The 27,491-nt window shown below is 40.6% G+C and overlaps 1 protein-coding gene across 2 annotated transcripts in view; it reads right to left on the bottom strand.

Annotated features, from left to right (window-relative positions):
- The window catches only part of LOC104931638 (retinoic acid receptor beta), a 171,054-nt gene that overhangs the window by 95,443 nt on the left and 48,120 nt on the right, over positions 1-27,491 (bottom strand). For both annotated transcript variants that reach the window (XM_027286249.1, XM_027286248.1), the window contains exon 2: positions 2,363-2,743. In XM_027286249.1, the coding sequence (XP_027142050.1) occupies positions 2,363-2,552 (190 nt within the window). In that variant the 5' untranslated portion in view covers positions 2,553-2,743. The remainder of the gene's footprint in view (positions 1-2,362; positions 2,744-27,491) is intronic.

Genomic DNA, 27,491 nt, shown 5'->3' with positions numbered 1-27,491 from the left:
AATCTTGACATTTCAACATTCGGCTTGTGGCTTATTTCTAAAGCAAAGTAAAGACAGTTTACCAAACAGGAATAAGAACTTTACTCACCAAAAAGAAAAGAAATTACTTGACTCTCTGTACTGTAGTCTACTGTATTTACACTTCAGAGTACAGCTCCACACCTGAGCCCCTCACTGGGAGAAGAATCCCCCCTGGGTGAATCTGTCTGCTGGTTTTTATGTCAGAGCTGATTTTTTTTAGGTGGTGGAGTGAGGTGAGAAGGAGGCAAGTGTTGAGAGTGTGGAGAAATTGCTAAAGTCAAAGGTCAATGTTGAGGTCAGGAAGGAAGAAAGCCTCTGATGTCTTATGCTGTATTATTTATTGACGCTTGATCAAGGAGAATTAGAGACACTCTCAAAGTTCATCAGAAGTGCCTGAGTCGGTCTCACATTCTGCCCAACTCATCCTGGTGGATCGACTTTAAACCCCAAGATAACACCACAAATACTACACGCCAGAATTAGTCAAAGAGAATATTTTTATTCATGCAGGTGTTATTGTCAACATATTCTAGTCTGGAGACACAGACGTCTGTTTACGCAGATTTGAACGTCAACGGCAGCTATCTATTATGTCTAAGAAGGCAGCAATAGGTCTCTTCAACTCTGGCCACCACAGTGTTGAGATAGACTGGCACCTACTGTTCTCAACTAAAGCCAAACAACTAACACTGCAGAGGACCTCAAGGCCCACACGTGACCTCGTGTAACCTAAGAATAGAAAAGTCTAAAACAGCAAGGAACAAGAGGGAGTCAATATGTGGAGTTGAAAGTTCAAAACAGGAGGGTTCAGGACACGTACAGTGAGGAAAATCCAGGAGGAACACAGCTTTTGGATTACTTGATTACTCACTGCAATTATTATCATCGTGTCTGACCTTACAGTTCAAGTAGGGTTCAATGTTCGAGTGGGGACCTCAATTTTCAGCATTTATTATATTATTACATCCTGTTTTCCTGCAGTAGTTGAGTATAACATCTCCATAAAACTGATGACAAAGAGTCAAAAAGCAGAGACAGCTTACAAAATGATGAAACATACATTTCCCTCATCTTTCCAGTGCTATGCCAGCACTACAACAACTTTGTAGTTTCCTGTTATAAATTTGTAGATTTCACTCCCAGCCCAGAATAAAATATTAAAAAGTGCACTCCCCTGATTTAACATTGCACTCGCAATAGACAGTTTAAAATCGATGCAGCAGAACCAGAGATATCTTTGTTATTTCTTCTTTCTTGTCAAAACCAGGCGCCTATATTACCCATAATGCAACTCATCCGAGACTGTAAGGAGCTATGGATGAATCTACAGCAGCACACAGGAAGGTGAAGCAGGTGAAGCTGCAACTCTTTGTTAAAGCTTTCACAATGGATGCGTGTCACCGCTGTACAACACACCCATTGTTCTGCGGTCTTCTGTTCGCCTACTCTCACTTTGGCAATCCTGTTTCCAGTGTGTATTTTGAAAGAGGAAGAGGAACAGAGGAGGTGATTGGCGGGTACCACAGACCAATGAGCAAAAACATCAAGAAGGCGAAGTCATGCAGAGTCGGTGCAGCTGCAGACCACAATGTTTTAAACATCAAGAGACACACAGTCTACACACACACAAGTTTGCAAAGTCATGGCGAAAAGGTTTCACACACTGTGAACCATCGATAATTCAGTATAGTCCGATCATGTTGAGGTTTCAGCGCTCATCTATGGACTGAACACCACTAAATCTTGCAACAAGTCCTCAAAAACACAAGTACTGGATACATTGCAACACTTAAAATACTGTCTTTCTATATGTTACATAGCAACTATGATATATTAAAAGTCAGGGAATGATTGTGGTTTACACAAACTCTACTCTCCTGCATTAAAGTTGGACATGCTACACACCCTTACCTTCTAATTTGCTACAGACAGGACACACTACTTCTTGCATTGACATTGGACAATATGGTTGGCGTAATTCCTGTGCTTTAGCGATCTAGTGTCTCTATTTGTAGAACAAATGCATCAGCAGTGCTTTCTTTTCCAAGTTTAGGTCACGAAGACTACTTCAAGAGATTCACCAATCATGCAATGATAGCAGAGGCAAAGGTTAAGGAAACCATTGTCTTCATAGTTAAAAGAAACCGACACTGACTGCTGACAGGAGACAAAATACAAACTGCACTTCCTTCCTGCTTTGACACTGAACAGAAACACAGATTATTTGAACCCACATAAAGTGAACAAATGACCATTCCTGTTATTTTTCCAAATGTATGAATGTGCCTTTGGGACTTGGATCTGCAGCCAGTATCAGTGGAGGTGCAGCAGCAGTACTCACCAACAGGCGATGGTGTGCTGCCGCTGCTGGATGGCTGCTGGATCTGAAGCCTCTGCGGTGATGGTGGTGGCAGCTGTGGCAGGGAGCTGATAATCGACGGGAACAGGAAAGGATACACCCCGGGTGTGTAGCGTCTCATCTGGACCAGCGGAGGACTGCTGCGGGGTTGGGCACGGCTGGCGGTCTTCATCACAGCGATGGGCCAAGGGTGCACTGAGCACTGAGTGAGCTAAGGCTTGGGGAAGCTGGGAGGCCATCGGGTGAACCCTGGCTGCAGTTAGTGTGTCTGGAGCAGGTGTGGTACCACCTCAGCACTCCAGAGATGCATGGTGGTGTAGTTTATTGTCAACCAGGTCAACTCAGAGGCTTGTTTCACTAACCCTGTAACACAGAGAGACATTAACTACGAGTTAGATACATCTCTGTAGCTCTTCCAGCAGTAGATGATAAATGAAACCGAACATACTCATGAAACAACACTATCACAACAGACCCAGGGGAATTATCTTGGTATAACAAGGTGTAGCACTGTCAATTTATATTTTCCATTGTTCTTTTCCTGTCTCTGTTTTCCCTCTCTGTCTTTAACAGGTACACTCAGGGGAATCCTTGCACATGCCCATTACAGATAAACCTCTCACGGGTTTGTTATTGGCTGTTCAGTTACTGTCCTTTAGCCTATATGGACAAATAGAGGACTAAATATTGTTAAGACTTTGTAAACAACTTGTTTATATCATTGTCCGACCTATATTTCATTGTCTTATTACAGCTCTCACTGCCCTTTGGCAATTTTGAGTGTATTACACATTCATTGGCCTAAATGACTGATTTAATGTTGTACAGTTTTTTGCCTGGTCTGCCACTTTCTTCCTTACTTAAATATCTCAATAGCAAATTTCGAAGGGGCATTTATGGTCCCCAGAGAATGAACTTTGCCGATCCTCTGACTTTTCCACCATTAGGTTGACAGTTTAGAGGGAAACAACCACCAGATAGATTGACAGAGACAATCATGTTCCCCTCAGGATGAATTGTAATAACAAATACCTGTAAAGCCAATGATGTCCCCATCAACTGTGCTTTGTGTCAATGTTATCACAAAATAGCAAATCTTAGCATGCTGGTTGCCATGGTAAACATCAGCATGTTAATGTATTAGCATTTCGCTGTCTGATTCATTGATCAGCTCCTTGATCTCAGCTTTAATCAGTTGCTATCATTGTCAAGACACCATCAACGCACGCTGACATGGTACTCCTGATCTCTGATAAGCAATAAGAGGAAACCATCTTTTGATAATGGGTTGAATATCTCAACGTAATAAAGCTTGTTTTCTAGAGATAACAAAATAATTTTCTCGTGATATTGAGATAACATATAAAGATGATTTACCCAACCTCGGATCACGTGGTTGGTTGCAATCACACAACAAGTGCAACAAGTACATGACCTTGCTGCAAAGACCGACTACCTGTTGATGGAGCAGGAAAAAAAACTCAGTAGCTGGAGCAGATAATTCCCAGGTTTTAAGGGTTTTTAAAGATATTCCCAACAGAGAGTTAACCCTCATAAATCAGCTTGCACTCCTAATATCAATTCTGACGTCTGACTCAGGGTTGCCGACGAAGATGAGAAGGGTGGAGCTGAGGTGTGATCAATCCTCATCGCTGAATTCTGTTTAACAGAGTTATAAACTGCTACGATATAATGGCGCTCATAACGCTCTAATCTGCAGTCAGAGGGCCATTAAAGTGATCTGTAACCACTCTTTGTAATTAACGACCACAAGATAGTGTCTTGCTGGTGTGCTGCATGCCGCTGAGGAAGTAGAGACAGAGGAGAGGTGAGAGTAAAGCGAAGGACAGGGACATGGTATTAAAATATGATCTGTATCTAAGGTGTCATGCTTATCGCGTGGACTGTGACTGGCATGAGAAGGGATCTGCCGACCCACTCTCAAGACTCAGACATGTGAACATGAAATCCATACAACTGAGTGTGCAGAAATGAGATTGCTGCATCCAAAACCATCATCATCACTTGGAGAAATGTTTTGTCAGGTCGGTCATGAGTGGAAAATCATCAAGAACAAACAGAACAATCAGTGATAGAAGAAGCATCATCACTGTGGATAAAAACATTACTGCTGTACACACAAAAATAACAACTGTTGCAGGAAGAACAAAAACACTGAGTAAACTTTATCAACCTAGTCGATGTATGTTATCAGTGCAAGTGCTGTATAAATGCATCCAACACCTGCAGTAGGTGAATCATCCACTTGGGTACAAACATTGTTGCTATCATATATTTTTCACAAACACTACAACCATCAGCAACTTAATGTTTTTTTTTCCCCCCACATACATACAACCCTGTTCCAAAAACGTTACAAAACTTAAACTGAGCCCGGAGGACTCGACGTCCACGATTTCTAAAATATGGACCCGTCAGACCGCAACACACTTTTCCACTTGCTGTCAGTCCATCTCAAATGACCTAAGGCTCAAAGAACTCGGCACCATTTGCTGATATGTTGTTGATATATACGGCTTTCTCTTTGCATGGTAGAGTCTCGACTTGTATTCGTAGACGTAGAGATGAACTGTGTTTACCGACAGCAGTTTTTCATATGGTTTCCAAGAACCTGTAGTTATATCCTTTATACGAACAAGCTGGTTTTTAATACAGCCTGTCTGCAGGGTTAAAGGTCATGGACATTCAATGCAGGTTTTAAGCCTTACAGTATGTGCTGAGATGGATTCTCTCTGGATTGTACATAGTGAAATCCATAAATTCCTTGAAATTATGAATTGACCATTCTTATACAGTAGACCTTGTGCCCATGTGCTGAACCATTAGTCCCATTCTTGCTTGTGAATGACTGAGCCTTTCAAGAATGCCTCTTTTCATACCCAACCATGAACTTTCACAATAAACCAGTTTACCAGTGAAATGTTCTTTTTTTTTGTAGCTTTCCACAACTTCTCCAGTCTTTTGTTGCTCCTGTCGCATCTTTTTTGGAAAGTGAAAGCAGGCATCAAATTCAGAATGTAGTTATACAAAACACTCAATATATCAGTTTGAACATTCAATATTGATGAATTTGAATGGGGCTGGTAGGTTGAAGAAGGATTTGCTTTTATTTGGGAGCTGTGCTTTGGGATCAATTTCAAGTTTGGTGTCTTGCTCGAGTATTTTATTTGAAACTTTATTTATTCAGGTGTCTTTCTCAGTAACATCATATTCACACTCACACAGTTATAACCTATTTACACATGGAAGATGCCCAGTTCAACCACCAGTGAGCAGCACTGGAGCAGTCAGGGGTTAAGATACTTGCTCAGTGAGGCCAGCTAAGAGCCTAATATGTGGTTAGATATAATAAATATAAACAGACCTATGGTAGTTGCTGTTTAAAGCTCTGTTCTCAAGCTTTCAAGTGTCATCCATGCTTGGTTATAAAGAATATGAAGGAGCTTGTTTGTAGCCTGTACATGCTTAAGGGAGAACAGATCAATATTACATTCACTGTTCAGTCCCTGAGAGACAAATACAGCACAGCTTGAAGCAGTTCTTATTTTTGTTGTGTTGCCACATGTACCCTTACAGACATCAGTTGTTAATATGAATATTATCCTCACTGCTTTCTGGTTTTGGGGAGTCATCCAGGGTTAGTGGTTGCCTGGTGTCTCAAAAACAGGTTGAAGCAGTGAGAGATAAGAGATGCTGCAGCTTCCAGTGGGAGGAGAGTTGCTGCTTGTTTGGCTCCAGCGTTAGTATCTCCCCCGGGAGGTTCCCTACTGTCATACACACATTACTGTAACAGTTTAACCAAGAGGGAGAGATGATGACACGCATTCAACAAGTTTAACTCCTAGTTACTACTTATTGGAAATGTCAGTCTTGAAACTTCCAGAAAAGGCTGTTCAGAATTGTCAGAGATGATTTTATTTCATGAGGTAGTTACGCCTCACAGTACCGCTTTCCATGGTATGAAAAGATCATGATACTCTATAAATAATCAATAATCTTTAAGGGAAAAAATGCTTTGCAGTCCTCTTAATTTTCTATTGGACACAGGTTAGAGCATTACAGAATATGGTATGCAGGAAGACCGGCATGAGTCGTAGATCGTTAAGTTTTAAGGTCTGTCAGATGCTGAAATACTTCACAGTTTATGATTCTATGAGGAGAGATTTTATAACTCTAGAAAGTGATCATAATTACAATAATTGTATCCTCTGAAGATTGCAAAGCAAACATTATAATTTGCTTGTTGACAATCATGAATATGCACCTGCACAAGGCATAGTGTTGCTGTATGACGTCACATTGCTCTGCAGCAGGAGTTACGTCAGTGTCCGGCTCCCATTGCACCACATACATATTAAGAAAAATTGGATATCGCTGTCCAAGATGGTGCCCTATCCATTCTAATGAAAGTGCTCACTGGGCACATATCCTGAAAAAGTTCTTTGAACATTTTTGATCCAATAGAGCATGTCCGCTAGAGCCGGTTAAGAGCATGTGTGATATAGATTTTCTATGGCTGAGCCGGCTGACTTCCTGCTGACTCACCTCACACATAAATTGCATGAAATTATTCACTCACATGGCTCTTTGAGACTTTGTAAATGTTGAGGGACTGAAACAGTTGAATTCTGATCATACAGAGTCACAGTCAGGAAGCCTGAACCCTCACTGCATGGGAAAAGTCATCTGTTAACTGTGATGGATGTTGCTGATTGTTAATGTCTGTGTTAAGTAAGACTAAATATGTGTTCTGAGGTTGTCAGACCAAAGACGATAATGTTATTAACCACTCAGCCACATTTGAATGATTAAAAATATTGACAGGTTTATGAAATTAGGTGTCAAAATCAGGTAAAAATGAGCAGTATTCTCAGCTCCGGGAAACGTGTCAGATGAGTTCTGAAAATAATGTTTTAATTAATCTCTATCTCTCTGCTAGGGGTGCAGGGGTATGCTCAGGGTGGCCTCAGCATGTCATCAAGCCACACTTTAAGGACCGCCCACAAAATCCTGGACTGAAAACTGGTGAAAAACTGTTTTAACCTCTAACTCCACATTTCAGTGATATATCGTTCAATATATTTAATGTATTTTGAAAGAAATCTCAGAATTTCCTTTACATGAACTTTAAAAGTTTGTTACCTTATTGAGCTTCTCTTTAGGTATGAGTTTAGTTTGGCTACCACCAACAGACAGAACAGAGAATATTAGGGGAACATTTTTGATATATTTACTATCATCTGATGAAGCAAGGATTAACTTTAATTGTTAACAGTGGTTAAAACAGATAAATTCATGTAGTTAGACATACGAGGGATGGAAATAGATAGACAACAAACCAATGGAAAGCTTTATAAGCCGTTCTAAAAGCATCGGTTAATAGAGACTATGAAAGGAAAAGGACTCGAGGAGTACACAATGTGCATTGCACATCTCATGTACTTGTGGTGCAGTAATGGAAATGTTTTGCAGCTCCCACTAAGTAAACAGAGCCATTGTCATGAAATAATTTCAAGAAGTAGTAAGTGCCTTTCGGACAAAATGAGCCTCTTAGATGAGGTCACCTATTCTTGGTTTGTTTATCAGTTTTGATGCTTCAGAATAAAATCAATTATTTAGCCAGAACTTTACCAAAACATCCAACTGACAGCCATTTAGTGGAATTATCACAGACCTGCTGAGAGTTTATAACAATACACACGGAAGAGTAAACAAGGTTGCTCTAATTATTTGAAATCTTAAAGAGAACGAAGGTAGAAAATGTACTGAAGGACTGCGAGGAAGACGGACTCTTATGGGAATACCGTGTGAGATGTTCTTACTGCAATACATCTTTCTACAGTCTGGTGTTGTTCACACAGTAGTTACTGTGTCTTCTGCGCACGCATCTTTGGTCGTACGACTTCTAAACAAACTTCCTCCCTTCAACGTGGTGAGAAACAAGAGGCAATGCAGTGTGAGAATAATTCATGAGGCTTAATTTAGAAATGTAGATCCTGCTGCCGTAGCGGATGGAAACCTGATAACAACGCAGCCACTGAGCGCGAGCTGAATAAAAATAGAAGACATTAAAAACAACAAGTCAGGGCATAACGAAACGACACGTGCTACTGCAGTAAACACAGTGTGTTGTTTTTTTTGCTCGGACTTTCTGCGTTGCAGCGTCTGCTAAAATGTTACAGTTATGTATGGAGCATGATGTGATCAATATGATGGCACGATGAAGCTGGTGGAGATGAAATTGATTGCGTGTCTTCTTTGTTAAGTGAAGTGGACTTGAACACATGCACAAATCTAAACGAACTGTATATAAGTGTATAATATATTGAGTGATGCATGAATTTCCACTTTAGCATTGCTGCTACCTAAATACTAATCATGCAGAATATGAATGTGGACAATTTCAGGCTCATGGGTAATGATTATTTAACAGAAAACGGTACATTTTTCATCTTTTACTTGTTTACATATGTAATCTATGTACTGTTATCAGTATTATTACTTTATGAGTGCTTTGATTTTCATTTTAAAATAGTTTTACATATGACAACTTTTTCCCCTCCCATAATAACTACTAAAATTATTATTTAAAAAAAGGTTTCAGTGGAAAATCTTAGGTTAAAGGTTTTCAAACAAATGCAACACCCTGAAATCTTAGGTTAAAGGTTTTCAAACAAATGCAACACCCTGAAAAAAAGAGAATCCAACCAAAACAGGTACCCTTTTCTGCAGGTCCAGGTCCAACTTTTGCTCGTGCTGCAGGCCCTCAGAAGGAGTCTGAATTAACAATATGCACACCTGCATCTGTACAGTACGTACTGTGTTTATCTGATGCTCCTGCGTCCTCTTGTGTCTCTCTTCCCGCTTAGTTTAGCAGCTCTCGGCTCGCTGTGATAGATGGAGGTTCCCCCGATGCCGACCCCTGGCATCTGGATCGCAGCCATAATGACCGGGCCAAGTGGCGCTAACATGCCTCAGAGAAAGGTCAATAGACCTGAATGGCACTACAGGTATCGACAGTGTCATCCATCAGAGGCTGGAGGGGGCTCGACAACGGCACGACAACAATTGATTGTACATCAGTCACTCCAGGATCAATTGCAGAATCATTTCTGCATCATTTTCAGGTGCAGGGAAATCAAAGTGAGCAGCCTCTGCACCCTTAAGGGACAAGATATATGACAGACTCTCACCTAATCAGACAAACTGCTCAAACACATTACCTTCATTATACATACAGGAGCTGAGGGGTGTTTTTTTCCTTCCTCCATGTGCATTATTCATCATGCTACATGAAGGGACCTTCTTCAGTGTGGTAGACATGCGGGGGAGCTGGGTGTTTCATGTTGAGCATGGAGCTGCTCCAGCTGGGAGTCTTGGGACCCATTCGGAGTATCAGGTGTTATGAAGACACTACAGTACAACTCTGTTCATTAATTCACATGCACCCATGGTCACACAGAGGCAAAAGCACAAAGACGCGCACACATGAAACAGTTCGCGCACACACACATGCCTGCACTGCAGAAAATATGAGGAATGTTGTACGCGCTCATTATCTCGTTCTGTACTATAAATCTTATTTTAGAAAAGAATCCTTTTAAACAAAAGGTGAACCTGGTTTGTACAACGATCAGCAAATGCCACAAGGAGAGAAAAGAGCAAATTACTACTTCATGAAACTGCTATAAACAAAAGGAAATGTCTTTAAGAGGATTTAGTACTGGAGGACTCATAAAGAGTAGATGATGAAAAGAATGGTCAAAATTTAACCTCATCCGATGACACTACATTTCCCATAATTCAAACAAATGTATCTATTCTTTACACACTCCCAGTCTGTAAAATTTCAAACTTGACGCCCCCCAGTTTGTAACCGAGTGACAACCTCTGTAGCTTGCAACTGCAGTTCCTCAAATGACCACTTGTGGATGGCTGCAAACACGAGTCAATCTCTATAAGTCCCCATGTTAAAAAATGCCAAACTTCACACCAGAAATAAACATGTTTACAGCCTGGTACAAAAAACTGAATGTTTCACCATTCATGACCACTGAGTCTGAATTTTTACATATCTGAACCGTTTAAATTACATTAAGGCTTAAAGTTATGCATAATTAAAGGAAAGGCCACTTTTTCTCAGACATTTTGCTAAAAGCTGCCGCGATGACAATTCTCTAGACCATTAACTAAAAGTAACTTAATGCTCACATCTATTTAAAGCAAGTTTTTGACTCAATTACCACAGCTTAGGAAAATTAACAGAAACTAACTACTGCTTGTAATGTAGGATAAAGCTGTGGTATGCGCTGGAAAACAGTCAGTAGTAATGCGAAACGATTCGTAATTATGATGGTATGGCCGTGCTGGAGAGGGATATATTCTGCAGTGAGCTCACATCCATAAATTCAGATACCTGTGAAGCGCAGAGAGGTGTCCAAACTGAGACGCTTCCTCTGGGTGTTATTATCTCCACACAGAGGCGCACTGGGAAAAATGTCTAAAAGCTGCTTCTAATCATGCTAAGTGTGACTAACCAACCCTGGCCGCCATCACCTCAGGACACGTGTACGGGCGTATGGCTGTGATGATAACTTCAGAAGGACATACCGTCACAAGCATCCATTTAGTGCTCTGGTGTGATGTGTGGATCTATCTACTCCAGCAGGTAATGTACTGTATGTATGCTGGATTGTACAAGAGCTACAACAAGCACCAAACACTGTCCGGTCTATGTGGTTGTTGTAAACAGCATTACGGGGGAGTACAAGCACACTGGAGCAGTTCTAGCACACATTAGAATGTTGCATTTAGTATAATTTTGTGTAATTTAATGTGCTATAACAAAGCATAACTTAACACAATGCCTACTTACTAGGTTCTTTACTAGCCCACAGTCTTCATTGGCTGATGGAGTTATAATTACATCCAGAAATGCTTGTATTACATCTAGATGGTTGACCTTAATGGTAGATTTATTTGGCAAATGGTTGATTACCCAACAGAACTGCTTTACGGTTTCATAAAATGTAAAATACAGTGTTAAAGCAGGTATAAATTTTCCACGATGGCCTCATTTACACAAGTGGCAGAAGTTCAAAAAGACTGGTGTCATTTTGTTCCTAAGCCCAATGAAGAGCCCATGAGGTACAGCCAAATGACACGGTGAACAGATGCCCCGGTTTGTCCAGTTTCAAGCTGAGTCTGAAGAAATATCTGTAAAACATTAAAGTGACCCAATTTTCACCACCAATATTCTACGTATTTTCTTATATTCTGTCCCACTCATTATAACTTAACCTAATAAAAAAAACAAAAAAATCACCACGAATCTGAATTCAACACTTTTTTTTCTCTGTATGTGTCAATCATTGTTGTTGTCAAGGCTATGAGTGTTGCAGCTCTTTCTGACAGGATCTGACAGCATGATAACGGCGAGCTGTCGAAGTAAAAGTCAGACTTTTCTGAAAAAGCTCCAGGAGGCTTACTTCTTTCTTTCTTTCTTTCATGGTGGAAGGTGTGCTCTGTATTTGTGCTAAGTGCTGAAGTAATTGGGCCCCATCTTGATGAGAAATGGTACATGCATTGTGGGTGCATAAAGGTGCGGTGCATCTTAGGATCTTGGTTTGGGGGGTTTGAAAATTCACTAGTTAGCTGCCATAGTGGACCACACATCAAGAATGAAAAGTGTGTTACCGGTTAGTTTGCAAGCTACAATATTGACTTGTCTGTCAGCTGATTTGGCTCAAACAAAAATTTTGGTCTTACATTATTAATGATTTTGATCTGTAGACTTTTTTTTTCCCCCATCCGTGTTTATTTGCACCCAACAGCTAAAAAAACCAAGAATGCACAGCCGAGGAACTGCATATATCTTTTACTTAAGTTGAAATATTTTTTCAACATATGCAATTACATTTTCTCCTCGGCTCACATCACCCAGGGCAACTCGTGAGAACTGTCATCATCACGTTGCACTTGGCTCTCAACGCACCTCATGAATTCTGAGCAAACCATTTTTCTGAATCCGTCGTGAATTCATGAAACGTTTCTAAGCCGTAGTTTTAACTATAAAGTGAAATACTAAATGTGCTTGTAGCCTCACAATGTCTTAGTCTACAGTCAACATTTAGAGTCTTACTGACCAATTAAAGGATGTTTTGTTTAATCGTGCACAGTATGTAGATAGATAGAAGCGGGGTAGCTTCGGATACTTAATGTTGTGAGTTTTGAGCCAAGGATAGACGACAAGCTCTGTGATCTCTCTGACCCGAGTCAGACTGATGCACACACGTCAGAGTCAGATTAACCTGGATTATGCTGATTTCAATCTAAAATAGTAAAATAGTTTTGATGTGCTCCGTGGGAATATGTAGGATAGCCTTGCTACTGATATTACCAAATGAGGTGGACATAAACATCGTATGACTATGTAAACATAGATTTTTATTTCTGGTGCTAAATGTGTCTCATTACAGTGTTTTAGGTTTATTTTGTAAGATACTTTTTGTGAAAGTTTCTGAAAAATATCGACGTCAGACAGCGACGTCGATATTTCAATGAATGTAATACTGACTACTTTGACAGATATGCCATGCATTAAATACACTACAGCATATGTTACGGACAAATTTTTAAATCTGAATAAAAGAAGAAGAGCTCTCTCCAATCTTAAACTTCTTCAATGCACCAAATGTGGATTACGGCTTTTAGCAATCCTCTCCCATGCAGCCTGTCAGCCTTATCACTGCCCGGCTCTGACACAGGAATGGAAGCACTGTTTTGAAAAGATACGCCAACTGCTAATCATGACATATATTTTCCGGCTTTAGGCTGAAAGAAAACACGCTTAATGCAGTATGTCATGTTATCATCACCGTCAACATAACTAGAAAAATAATGTGCTCTCTCTTATTTTGTAGCGACAAGCAGCTGACGGACAAACAGTGCTTCCATCAGGACTCTGACGTCTAATACGCTGAGCTTTATATTTCTCATTTCATCAGGGCCAAAGGACGGGGTCATTACATAATGGTGTAATTAGTGGGGTTTGGTATAAAAACACAGTGCACGATAAGATGCCAATAAAGAGGAGAGCCGCCGCATGTTAACACCAGCACTGACGGACATAAGCCCCCTTTTAGATTTGAAGAGAAACACTTAAAGACCAGCCATCACGGCTATATCCTCTGCTGTTTTCATAAACTCGCAGCCACCCCGAGCTGTCTGTCCCCTCGCTGAGCCTGGAGCCAAGCCAGGCACAATATTGTTTCATTTCTCACCGAGGCTCCAGAGGAAAGAGGCCTTTTCTCCTCCTTCCTCACACTCACAGATCTACAAACTCAGCTTTTTTATCTCAGACCTCCCCAGCAAAAAAAAACAAACAAAAAAAACAACAACTTATTTCATATCCATGTTGGGCTTTGCTTGCCTGCCTTCTGTCATCACTGAGTACGTATGCTCAAGTTCGAGAGCCACGTTCACACCTCGAGGCAGTCGACGAGCTCGGCTCATCACCTTGTTTGTACGAGCTGTGCTGGCAACAGTCGCCAGGCTCTGTCTTTTGTTTCCTGTTCCCCTCTCAGCATCCTGTTGTCTGCTTTGCATGGAATAGCCTTGTCCTCAATAGCGCTGTTCTCCTGATTAGGCTCTATCCGTCCAATTAGCTCTGCTTGCTCATGAGCTCCAGCGAAATGTTCAAGTCTGAGAAAGTGTTTCGGTAACACTTTACTTGAGGAGCATGGTGATGCATTACAAGCAGATTACAGAGCCAGCTGAGGCAGTGATAAACCTGCGGGTAATTCTGTGTTCCAGCTAAAATATGGCGTTAAGTTACTTTTTTAAGTCCAAACACTGGCGGCGTCTCGACTCATTGGAATACGCCACACTTTTTCCGAGCATCAATGTGCAGCAACTCTTTAGAATAGAGGCAATTTTTATGACATTGGCTCCCAAGTTGGGCACATACTGGCTTTTACCTACTGGACTTCTACCAACCAAGGAAACCAGTGTGAGTCTTCTAGCAATCCAAGACCTCCAAAAGAGATTTTGTTCCTCATTGCCCTACTAAAAAACTTATATGTGGTGCAGTGGCCTCAGATTTAAGGTGCCGACCATAAATCACAAAGTTCCTGTCTAGCTTGAAACCTTTGCATGTCATGCCCCATCTCTTTCCTAAAGGCATAAAAGACCCACATGAGCATTCTATCATTATCAGCAGCCGCTTTTGACAATGCCTGACAAATGAGCAACAACTCATATCATCCGTCATCTCTATGGTTAAAGAGGGACACCATAGAAAAACACTTTTTTTTTTCCCCAGGTGTTTGGGAGCACCGCTGCATATGTGGTTAAAAGGTTGTATCTTTTAGTGTCTCCAGAGGGACGCTGTGTGAGGTCTGACAAATGTGATCAATGCATGTCACTCGACTCAGTGTTGACTGCAAGTTTGAAGATGTAAAAAAATCATTTAGTGAGAAGTTAGAATGAGGTTCGCTCCAAGGAGGGATCTTTGTAACCACGCCCGATCTCTGCTTGCAGCTAGCAAGGTGTTGGGAGAATGATACGGAAGTTCAACGCTTAATGCTGTTTTAAGATTCGGTTAATGTTAGACCAACAAAACTTCTCATGATGAAACGCAGTACATTTTAATAAAAAAAAAAACAGATTAATTAATAATGCAATGTATGATAATTTGCAGCCTTGATGCAATATTTGTGCCCCCACCGGATTACATTGACTTTGTGAGTCCCTGAAGAAAATCCGTGGTCACTTTTAAGAAAACGTTTTGACGGTAGAGGCATGAACGCAGGACGGACGTTTAAACCGAGGAGAAGTGCTACCATTTAAAAGTGAAGCAGTGTGGTAAAATAACATTAAAATGATAAAAAAAATACAAGAACAAAATCACTACTTGCATATGATGCTTTCTAAATGGTCATAGAAGTAGTGAGACTTTACATGACAGACTGATAGAGCTAGTGCTTGCAGTAGTTTACATCATAGCAACATTTGAGTTGAAACAAAGGTCCCTTTTGGCGACGTTGTCTAATATTTGTGGTCGTATAAGCATCAAAAGGCTGCTTTGATATTGATATTCCAATTGTCAGATTATTTGGAGAAGGTACCATTTCCATATTAATAACAAAACTTTAATAATAACCATTAAAACTCACATAAGCACAAAGTTGAAACTCCACATTTCTCTTCTTCTGTTAATCCCCCACAGGATCCACACATAAACACACAAACAATCCTTGTTTATTCAATGTTTGTGTTCACTTTCCTTATGGATTATTCTTTTGGATGATTTCTATGTGTGTGTGTGTGTGTGTGTGTGTGTGTGTGTGTGTGTGTGAGGCTCCTTTGTTTGCTCCTGACTCAGACAGTCAGTCCCCGTGGCGGGTTGACAGTAGCCAGGTTCGTATACGAATATATTTTATGCAAATGATGATGGATTGAATAAGAAATGCTGAATGGAATGGAAACTGCATATTTAAATTAAATTTTTAAAAAAAGGTGTTCAAGTTTTGTACAGCTGCTCGAGGCTAAGACATTTATAATGCTAAATTGGAATGGAGACGCATTTGTCAAATATAATGACGTACACAATGTTCGGCAAGTTCAGTCTGATGAATAGTTTCACGGCTGTTTACGACAGCTAAAAAGAGGCTCCGGACACAACTTTGCAAAAAACCCTCTCTGTAATGTTACTATTTATAAGTGGATTTCTTTGTTCAGCTCTCTGGACTGTGTGAAATATGGCTGTAAAAACACTAACAGTTTCTTGACATGAATGTGTTTTTGACAGTAAGGGAGCTAGTTTAGATTCCTCAACTCAGTCATATCATTTTTTGTGACATAATGATGCTCATTATGGAGCTTACACACTCAGACATCAGGCAGCCGGAAAATAAGGGAAGAAGCCGAGCAAACTATGTTGCCTTCAAAGTCACTCAAAACCATGGTCACAGAGTGGCAATGAAACAAGCGCAGTGTTTTGTGATAAGCTGCATGCAGCTGGGTATTAAATAGCCTCACTCAGGATTAGAGGCTGGGATCGGTGCCTTGTAAATCTGTGCTTTACTAACTGAGCTAAACCCCAGATGATGCAGCACAGGCTGTATTTAGGGTACAGGGCTGCTTTGAGATAAATGTTCATGGTAAGCAGGTTCTGTTATAACATGGTGACCATTTCAGTTTCGCAGAGTAGTAGTTACCAGGTCATTTTGCAATATCCAGTCATAAACTATCCCCTCTCCATGTCTTGTGTGTTACTTTACTTCCCGCCTTTTGATGATCTGTCCCTCCCTGATTAGATTTCACCCACTCTTCATCCATTCTTGTGTATTTAATCCAAACAGTCTATGCAGAAGTTCCTCAACCAGCCACTTGAGGCTGGCTACAGGACAAGTCAGTCTCCATAAGTCCCCATGTTAAAATGTCCAACTTCACAGCAGAAATAAACATGTTTAAAGCCTGGTACAAAAAGGTCCTGGTCAATTCTTTATGCTGTCATTTATTTTGTCTCTGATTTCCTTGGTTTCCTTCCTTCTGTTTTACAGTTCACTGGTTCTGTGCCTGTTTGCTAGCCCTGCTTTGTTCAGTCTCAGTCCTTTCTCCGTGTTGTTCCTGCCCTGCTCCTATATTTTTTCTCAGTTCTGGATTTTGTTAATTGGACTTGAGTCCATTTTCCTGAACTAAATGTGACAGAATCAAAATTTGGATCCTGCTGGTGTTGCTGCAGGAATAGCGAAGGGATTGTAAAAAGTCATTACGATGTCTTGTCTCAGAAACATGAATGTATGAACCAATTTATCAAGAAAATGTAGGAACATAAATAGAAACACAAATAAAAAGTTTGACCTATTAGTAGCACTCGAAGGGACGTCAGGGATCAAGTAATTCTTCAGGATTCGTCCCGAGTGAAACATGATTGTCTTCATACCAAATGTCATGACTATACGTCCAATCTTTGTTAAGATACTTCAGCCAGAAAAGAGATGAACCGCATTACTGGCATGGCTAAGAAATATATAATTAATAAAAGTATTAGGTAAAAAGTCTGGGCCACCAGGAACTCCTAAAATGTTTCACATCACTTTTTTTTCTTGACAGATTTTTTTGTTGAAAAGCCAAAAATAAAATTCATGTAAATTCACTTTAACTTCTCTCCTGCTCTTTAATGTTTTTTGTTTTTTCCCCACAGAAATAATGAATTTCCAATCTGTCCAGTTCCCACATGAACAAGCGATAAAAACTATATTTAAAACTACATTCATGTTCAGGTGAAGTAAAAAGGTTTTCCGGATACAAAGAGCTCCGATGTGACAACAGCACTTGGGAGGATGATGGAGTAGAGAACAGTTGCTGTGCTGGAGCAGAGGTCCAACACAAACATCTAGTGAGGAAGCGTCTCATGGAATAATAATAGTACTTTGTCATATTTTGGCACAGGAGCAAAAGCTCTTTTGCCTTTCCATCTGAAATGTTTCTTCCATCACTGAGCGATTGAAAGTGGAAGTAGGTGGGAGGGGTGATTTGGTGTGTCTGGAAAGTTTTTATTCTAAAGCAGAGAACAGATATTTGAATTAAAGCACTGGTGCATGAAAAAACTACTGTAGTGTAATATTGCCACAGTGACTTTGTTGGAGTTTGGCACATTGTTTGTCTAACTAAACATGAGATAGAGTACACGTTAAACTGATAAATGTCACCAAGAACCTTCCTCAGTTAGGGCAATTATGTTTTGTATTCTAAGTTTTCAGAAATTGTATGTTTAAATATGGCATTATCTTATTAACATATACTGATTTGCATACATAACATTGGATACATTCAGGTTAAAGGTTTTATAATATATAGCAACATATAGATAGGAATAAAAACTAGAGGGTTTGGTGTAGCTGACATTGATCGAGAGGCAGAATAAAGTTTAAACTAGTCGCCAGTTCATCGCAGACAAACGATGCTCACATTCTTCAACTTTCGAGTCTTCCAACCACTCAAGGCACTTTTACTGTATACTACATATTTCATTCGGCATTAGCTGCCATGCAAGGTGCCAACTGCTCATCAGTTTTTTTAGGACTGACCATTCAGACACATTGACACACCGATGGCACAGCCTTCGGGAGCAATTTGGGGTTCAGTATCTTGCCCAAGGACATTTCGACATACAGACTGGAGGTACCGTGGATCAAACCACTGATCATCTGATTAGTGGATGACCTGCTCTACCTGAGCCACATGTCTTTTGTATCTCCGGCGAGTATCCACACAGACACGGAGAGAACATGTAAACTCCTACAAAAGGGCCCCAGACGGCTGGTGGGTTTAAACCCAGAGCCTTCTTGCTGAATTAGACAACAGTGCTAACCACTGAACATCATTCTTCCAAAAGATATTCCTCATGTGTTGTTTTAATGATGGTTGTGGAGAGTGTAATTCCAAGTATTATGTATTCATGATGGACAAACACATCAAAGTAGTTTCTAACTACTGCTGGTCGGAGTCTCAGAAACTGTAAATCCGCCTGAAGCTGCAGAGAGCCGACGCTCACTGATGCTGTGACTCCACTCCGCTCATCCCACAACAGCAGGATGAAGTGAATCCTCTCCTGGAAACTCACTGGTTCTTGGACTCGATGTGTGCCTCTCCCCAAAATGATGAAACATTGCGGCGCACTGCAGCCACGCCTGCTGAGCACAGCGTCTTGTTGATGATTATCAGATTATGAGAAAACCATTTATGAGGACAAGAGGAACAAAAAGCTAGTAGAACACAGCTGTGCAGGACATCAGCGGGATGGGGTGGTTTCTATGAAGGTTGGAGAGGATGGAGATCAGCAGGCTTTATCAAGCTTTAAGATGATCGGATGATTGATGATGAAACAACACCTCACTCTTATCAAATCAAGTCTTAATTCATATCAAACCACAGAGGGAGCTAGTTTCCCATTACAGTGCTAATGATCTCAGCAACTTGAATCAGAATAACAAACAGGTTTATTTCCATGTATGTTTTCACATACAAGGATTTTGTCTTGGTGTTGTTGCATAACATATATTAATTAAAAATATTAAGGATGATAAAAGATATAAATATATGTACAATATGTTTTAAAAATTAATAGAACTGTGCAGGAACCTTTAAGGCAGAGTACAGTCGTCCCTCGCTATATTTTTCGTGTGTAATTTTTTTTTACAGTGTACTGTACAGTATGAACGCGCATTGTGTTCAGCGTCCTGATTGGCTAAGGGAGTACTGTACAAAATGCGTTGTATGTTCTGCACTCGGGAAAAAAACACCTGCACCAATGAGGAAAAAGCCGTTACAGCGGAGCGGCACCAGGACAAAGATGCACCGTCAGAGGTGTGAAATACGGTGAAATACGGTTTCATTTACTAATACAGTATTGTACTTATTTTTGTTAAATCTGTGAAAGTTTGAACTTTGAGAGTGTTTAAATAAGAGAGAAATGTGAGAAAATGTTAATGCCTGTCTGAGAAAAGTGTATAAAAGTGTGTGGTTAGGGGTTTTACAGCCTTAAAACATGTAGAATAATTGTAAAACTTACTTTGCGGATTTCATTTATTGCGGGTTATTTTTAGAACGTATCCCCCGCGATAAACGAGGGACCACTGTAATCCAAAAGATCTTTTAAAGGTTATTAAAAGCTGTGCTTTAATGTAACTAATAGAGTCAGTAGACCCTACATTAATGAGGTGGAGGGTGAAACTCCCTGTCAGTTGGGGCATTGTCAAGAAACTGTTCTAGTGGCGAGACGTTTCGGTCCAGATGGAACGCAGCCTCTTGCCAGAGGAGAGCACATGCCCATGTCACTAAATGTACCGCATGAAATTTAGCAGATTTATACAGAGATGATAACAGAATGTCAAGCATGCACACCCAGACACACCGCCAAGAGACCTCAAACTGACTGCCTGTCATGTCTTAAAAGTAAAAATGTTGACGAAACTTCAAGGAAGTCTTTCTCTCGCTCTCAGCTTCAACGGTGCACGTTAGGTCACAATTAATCAGGCTACGAGCTAACAGGACTTTCCGAGATTACTTTTTAATTATAATATGTCTTTTGGGAGTTATTTTTTCCCCCCACTATATTGTAGTGTCATATGTCCACGGAGGCACATCAGAACTGGATTATGAGCAACCACTTTCTGTCAGACGGTATCTCATCAGTTTTTGCTGCCGGGGAAAACGTCAGCCTTGTTTGGACTCCAGATGTGAAAGTCAGTCTTGTGTCTTTGGGCTAGCAGACAATGAGCACTCAGTTTGACAGCTTACAGTATCTGGAGTAACCAAACGTTGACGGCAGTACTCAAGATCAGCTAATTCAGGGTGCAGTTGTCTCAAAGTTAAATTCCGAACAGTCTGAAACATAATTACTTCTACATGAAAGTCACTGTGTGTTCATCTTGGCAGCTATTTTAGATATACTGTAGTCTCAGGCTTTAGAAGTTAAAGCTTGTTAGTTATAGCCACATTTCAGTCGATGAAAAGTCACTTTTAGTCAAAACGCTTTCTTTTTTTCTTGAGCGATTGTGTGCACGGTGTGTCCGAGAGAGAAAGCGACGCGTCTTCAAAGAGGGGTTACTTGTTTTGCTGCAATTCAGCAATTAAAAAATACATTTAGAAAAGTTAGCCGAGATCTTCTTACTACTGTGTTACCAGGCAACAGGATCAGCCCTTTGGAGACGATTATGCTACGATAATGCATAAGTTGGTTTGCGGGTTTGTTCAGGCCTGTTTTGTTAATTGATTGACATTTTTGAGGGTTGAGCTCTCGTAACAGGCTGGGTTCATGCAGGACATAAAAACTCGGACCCTCACATCATTATATCTGTTTTCTCTTAAGAAATGTGGGAATTTTTTATTTTTTTTTTTTACGCCTGATAGCTCAGCACTAATATTTCAGTCCTATGGCATCAATGCAAAACAAACCATACGTATATTTTGTCGTTTTTCTTATGAAAGATCTATTTTTAGCTCGTCGTCTTCATCATCTCAACACAAAGCAAATTTTCCACGTCATTCACACAAATGTGACCACTTGACTGTGAAGTCCACACACAGCCAAAGTACTGACTGTACAGACATCAGCTAAAGCCAGCTGAGACAATCGTGTTGATCGCTGCAGTCCATGTGCTGTTTTCAGCCTATTTTAAATACGTACATATTGATTTGTAAAGAATGAAAAGATGCCTACAGCACGAGTAATAGGAAAAATATGAAAAACTGCAAGACGGTTCATCATGAGTGGGATCTTAGCCAAAAGAATCAATGTCAATAAGTGTAACTGATGCAGATGTTCAATAATCAGTAGCCTACAGTGCTGTGATCACTGCAGCTGTTGGATATTGCTGTAATTACATCCAAGGTCAACTTCAAAACCGGAATATTTGGTATGCCAGCTTAAACGATGTGACACTATAGAAACTGTACTGTCATTTCCACACTGTACTCGAAGGTCTCCTCATATCACCAAGAAAAGATCAAATTAAATCTGTATTTTAATTCTGTATTCTCAATTACCATAGCTTGAGCTGAAGAGTCTTCTTTGTTTGAGTCTTCGTCATGGACTTGGATGGATTACCGACCATCAGCATCACACAGTAATGACTGCTGGTTTTGTCTCGTGTCGTACCAATCTTGTGCCGTACGTCACTCAGCATATAAGTCAAACGAAAAGCTTCCAAATAACCTCTACAAGAACATGAACACACCACATTTACACACATGCCACGCATTTAAAGTAAATATCTGCAGGGTATCCAGTGTCAGGAGAACTCATTAGAATATTTTTATCATTTTATGATAATTCCATCTTCTCCTTTCTTTCTTTCTTTTTTTTTTTAACTTGGAGTCTGTTGACTCATTTTCATGCTTCATTTATGATTTGAAAACAGCCAGCAAAGCCCCTGTAAATCCTTTCATTCTGTCAGCGAGTGACTCACACTGACTCGACAACACACTTCATTTGGTGATCATCTTGGCCATCATTATAGGCCAAACAAACAAACACCACAGTTGTAATGGATTAGATATGCAGCGTAAAAAAAAAAATAAAAAAAACTGGGCCAAGTGGAGCGGGTGGAGTTTGAGTGGTTAGGATGTGGGTGTGGGTGGTGGTGGGGTTGAGAGATGCTGTGATGTGGCATAAATGTGGTGTGAAAAAAAAAAAAAGAGCCTTTGAAGAGCGCGGACAAATTAGAAACGAAGACAACTCCATCCCATCCGATTCTATTAGGAGACAAAAGGAACGTTAAGTGATGCAGATTAACATCGCGCACGCAGGAGTAATAACCATGATCAAAGATGGAGAAATGGGGCTTTTGGAAACATCTCCACTTAACTGCACAGCTCCTGGAAAAAAAAAAAAAAGCTGGGGGTCGTACAGCTGTCACGGCACTCTTTCTGTCTCCCCGCCGCCACCGCCGCTGCCGCCTCTTTTCCCTCTTTTATGTTTTTTTTTTTTTTTTTCCCACCCCGATCCTCCTATGCCAGAAGCACACAATGCACGCCGGAGCCCTGAGGAATAGTGCATCAGCTCAGCGCCAAAGTGAAAAAAACAAAAAAACAACAACAACCAGGCAGTGGGAATGAGATTAACATATAACACAGCGGAGAGAAAAGAGCTCCATTCATCAAACATACAGAGTTTGCTCCACTAAAGGAGCAGACAAGCACACCGTACAAGCAGCAGTGCACACTGCATACTGTATTTACCAAAGAAGTCCATATATACACGTGGAAAAAAAATGCAGGAGATGATGCTAAATGGTGTCTGCTTCTCGGGGTCCTGCTGTCTTTACTTGCAGTACATTTCAGAGAGTCGGACTCCTTAGTTTCAATTTGTTGTAGCGACACACAGCGAGCCTCGAGCCAGAGATGTTTTGATCCAAACACTGAGTTGGTAGCAAATTGTCAGTGACGATGCCTAATGTATTAATTAACAGTGCAACAGCAATGTAATAATAATCACTCTTTTCTTCATTAATGTGCAGATACTTGCAGGCTTGTTTAGCCGGTTGGGGGAATTAATATCAGTTTTGCCTCTTTTCGTCTCCTGCTGTGGATTCCGGTTGCCTCTGACCTTACTCCTCATCACGGTTAATTATTATAATGGTTATTATAATGTTTTATGGCATACGACAAAGATAATGTTATTATATCATCATTATCTTAGATTATTTTTGTAATGCTTTTGCCGCTATGTTGTATATTCATCGCTGCTGTAACATTAACACTGTCTTTGTCTCTGCCACACATGCCTCTTTACCACCACACGCCAACCCAGGATCACTTAACACAGATGCGCATCACTGCCTCTCATCCAAATATTAACACACACACACCGCACTTTACTTTAATCTAATCCATACTCTGGGATATTTATCATCATATTATCATATACAACAATTAAAAAACGCTTTATGTTACTGTTTTTTATGTCTGATCATTACGCTGATTATTAAATATGTCTTTGTTTGTTTGTTTTTGTCATTCCTAAGAACTGGTACTGTAATTTCAGCCGTGCAGGGAACACGCCTTTCCTTTCTAGCATATGAAAATAGAGATATCACCGTACACAGCACCATCAGCTGTTCATCATTTTTCACAGAGTGTAAAATTACTACCTCAAGGCCCCAAACGGTAAAGTAGGCTCTACAGTGTCCGATGGATGAACAACATAGCGCAGGTGAAGCGTGCAAATGTTGCTGAAAATAATGCTGCACTGGCACAGGATGAACTAAACAGCATAATGGATCATCATTCTCATTTTCATCCAAGAAACAGGCGCATGCAGCTCCTTGCCGCTGGAGCCCAGTGACTCATAATCCATGTCGTCTTTCATTTAGTGGGAAGAGCAGTTGGCGTATTGCGATATGGAAATAAGAGGAGCTGATCAAAGCTCTCCTCCCCTGGATGAGCTCCTCATCTGTCTCTCCAAGGACTCCCAGCCTGCCAAGCGCTGCAGCTCCTAATACAGACGTTTCAGCACTCATGCCCAACCACCCGCCATCATTAAAATTTCATACTGACACGCGGCATACAGATTCCTGCGAGCCCTACAGGCTCCACCGTATCCACCTGACTGACTCCGACGCTCCCTTCCGTCTCTCCTCCTCTCTCCTGACGGCTGATTGGACTGGTCTGAGGTCTGAGGAGAGATGCATATCAGTGGATGACTGATTTATTAGGGCAGTATTGAGGGGGAGAATGACGGCGGTGGAGGTCCAAATTTAGATATTTATCAGCTGATCTCAGCTTCTTCTTCTCATGCCTGTGAGAATTTCAAAGCGTGTTTCGAGGTTGCACCGGCAAAAAATCAGCAGGGGAATATATCTTAACTTTCTGAATGACTAAATGAACAGAAAACCAAACTCATTGTGCCAGATGGAGAATTTTAACACACTGATCAGTCATCTGCATATTAAGTTTTAGACTCCAGTTTAATTACAAGGGATAAAAGCGTTAGTTTAATGACACTTATCAGCCAATATTTGTCTTCCACTAATGAATCAGTATCTGATTTACAGCTGCTGCCACAATATGATGTGCATTGATCCAGAACTTGTTTTCATATTCATACCGATGCTTTCATGTTCTACACACATATTTACATCAAAGAAACATATTTGTTTTTAATTCTACATATTTAATCAAAGAGAAACATAAGAAAGAAACATATTTGTTTTTAATTCTTTAATTAAGTAATTTGATTTTTGATTTTTTTTTAAAGATTAAGTCAAAAGTCTCACTTTTTTTTTTTGGTTCTTTGATGGATGGGGAGACAAGCTATGTAAACAACACTGACATGTCAAGTTGATATGTCAAACCTGTTATTGTTATCCATTTGGAGTCATGTTTGTGTCCAGTATTCGCCCTCTATTAGCTCTGTTTTTGGTATTTACCAACTCTTGAAGGAAAATATCTGCATCTTCAGCTGCTAAATGCTCCGCTATGTTCACCAGCTAGTCTCTAGATAGATAGACAAGATACTTTATTGATCCCGACTGAAATTCAAGCATCCAGTAGCAGCATGAGACACAGTAAACAAACATTAAACATGCATTAAAATTAATATAATACAGTAAACAGCAGGTAGAGTTCTCTGAAAACAGCTTAAAGTGTCCAGACCGGAGGAATAACCAATGAGTTGCAACCAGCTGTAAAGCCAGATTCAAGTGACAATTCTCTATACAGTATGTTCATGACAACGGGACGGGCAGCCTCTTCTTCCACATAATCACATTGTTTTCATACATTTGATATATCGTAACTCTCAAAATATCGATGACGTACACAGCAGTTTGGTCAGTGGTCATACGCTACAAACTATTAGATGTAGGAACCCTGTAGCATTAGTTTTGTTTATGCAAGTTAACAATAATTAAGTAAATGTGCAATGTCTGGTTAGACCTTCAAAATAAAGCTTGCTGAGAAACATTTCACATTTGCACTTTAATTTGGTTCAGGACCAAACACTGCTTGGTCATGTTTAGGAAAAGTGGTTTTAGTTAAAATAAGTAAGTAATAAAACATATAGGTTAATATATGGTGCATAGATGTCACATTTTTAAATGTTACTGGCTATAGGAAAGTCTTACAAATATAAAACCCTCATGGACTTTGTAGTTCAAGGTTTCCCCGTCAACACTTTTACAAACATCCCGTCTTTAATGGTAGTCTTTTGGGCCGCAGGGGAATTTTTTTGCTGCAGTATCACGAGTGGCCAATGGGCAAACTGGAAACAAGGTTTAGCAGTGACGCTGTATCCAGATCTTGTTATAGATCCATGCTCTTTATACCACGTCACCCGACGTCAATGGCATTGCTACTGCAACAAGACGACTCACGAAACAGCTTTACTTAATGACGACCACTGTCACTTTAAATAGTCAGTCGAATAGTCAAGGCTAACATTCAGTGATGAAGACAAGCCAAGTTTCCTGTTCTTTTTGCTCTCTCACAATCTTTCATCGAAGTATTTTTCAGGTCGTGACCTCTGGTGCGTTGAGAAGTCACCGAAGCATTTAAAGCCCCCGCCATCCTCTGTCACTCACTACCCTAGGCTTTCACAAATACTCCTCTCGCAGCTACAATCCGTGCTAGTCTTTCCAGCTGCTGTGCGATTGATGTGTTGAGAAAAAGAAGAGGATGCCTGCTTTGATCAACATTATCTCCATGCAAATTCCAACCCCCGGGGGGAAAGAGGCACGTGGCACCTCGCTGCTCTGCGCCCTTGCTGATTGTATTTGGGGGACGCCGGGATGAAAACGCATCAAGACGCCCAGAGAGGCGTTCCATCTTCCTCTCTGTCGTTATTCAGGCATGGCAGAAATGAGCGCTGAGACGCCTCCGGTCCTATTGTCATTCAGCTGCAGTGTCAGGACAGAGGGGAGAGGAAATGATGCAGGGGCGCCAAGGCTAAATTTGTGTCATCTGCCAAAACTCTGTTCTAGCACGATACACCCCGTTTAACCAACTTGACTGGAAACAATTGATTTTGCCCATTTTCACAGAAAGCAGCGGGAAGTTGGAAGCAATGAAGGGACATGAGAAAAAGAATGTTAAATAAAATAAAGCTCCGTCTCCTCTTTTTCTGCCCGTCTCATGCTTCATACTTTACACTGTAGATTTGATGCGGCTCTGTTCTACGCGGGAGACACATAAGAAATCAACTTGACATGTAAAAAGGCAGCCCTGTCAGGTGTGAGGGAGACGGGTGGCAAATTTAGGTGAGGATGGATGTCAGAACAGCTGGAGGATGATAACTCTCACACAATGCCTCAGAAACTGTAAAATATTTACTGTGTTGTGCTCAATGATAGCAAATGTCTTCATAAAAAGGGTGAATTTGTTATTGTGCTGCAGCCAGGGCTGTGGTCGTGTCCTGGGTAAAAATTGGGGGGATTTGGGACGACGACGTGAGGAGACTCAGATTCTCCAATTAAAGACATTCATATGGTGGGTAAATTTATTGCCCAATTCATGATTTACGCTGGATATTTTTAGACTCAACATCGTATATTTAGCATTACATGCATGTCCCATGTGGATTACT

Source organism: Larimichthys crocea, chromosome XIII (genome assembly GCF_000972845.2).
Source record: "Larimichthys crocea isolate SSNF chromosome XIII, L_crocea_2.0, whole genome shotgun sequence".
Taxonomy (NCBI): Eukaryota; Metazoa; Chordata; class Actinopteri; family Sciaenidae; genus Larimichthys; species Larimichthys crocea.
The sequence above is the reverse complement of the archived record's forward strand: the minus strand, read 5'-3'. Positions and strand labels throughout refer to the sequence as shown.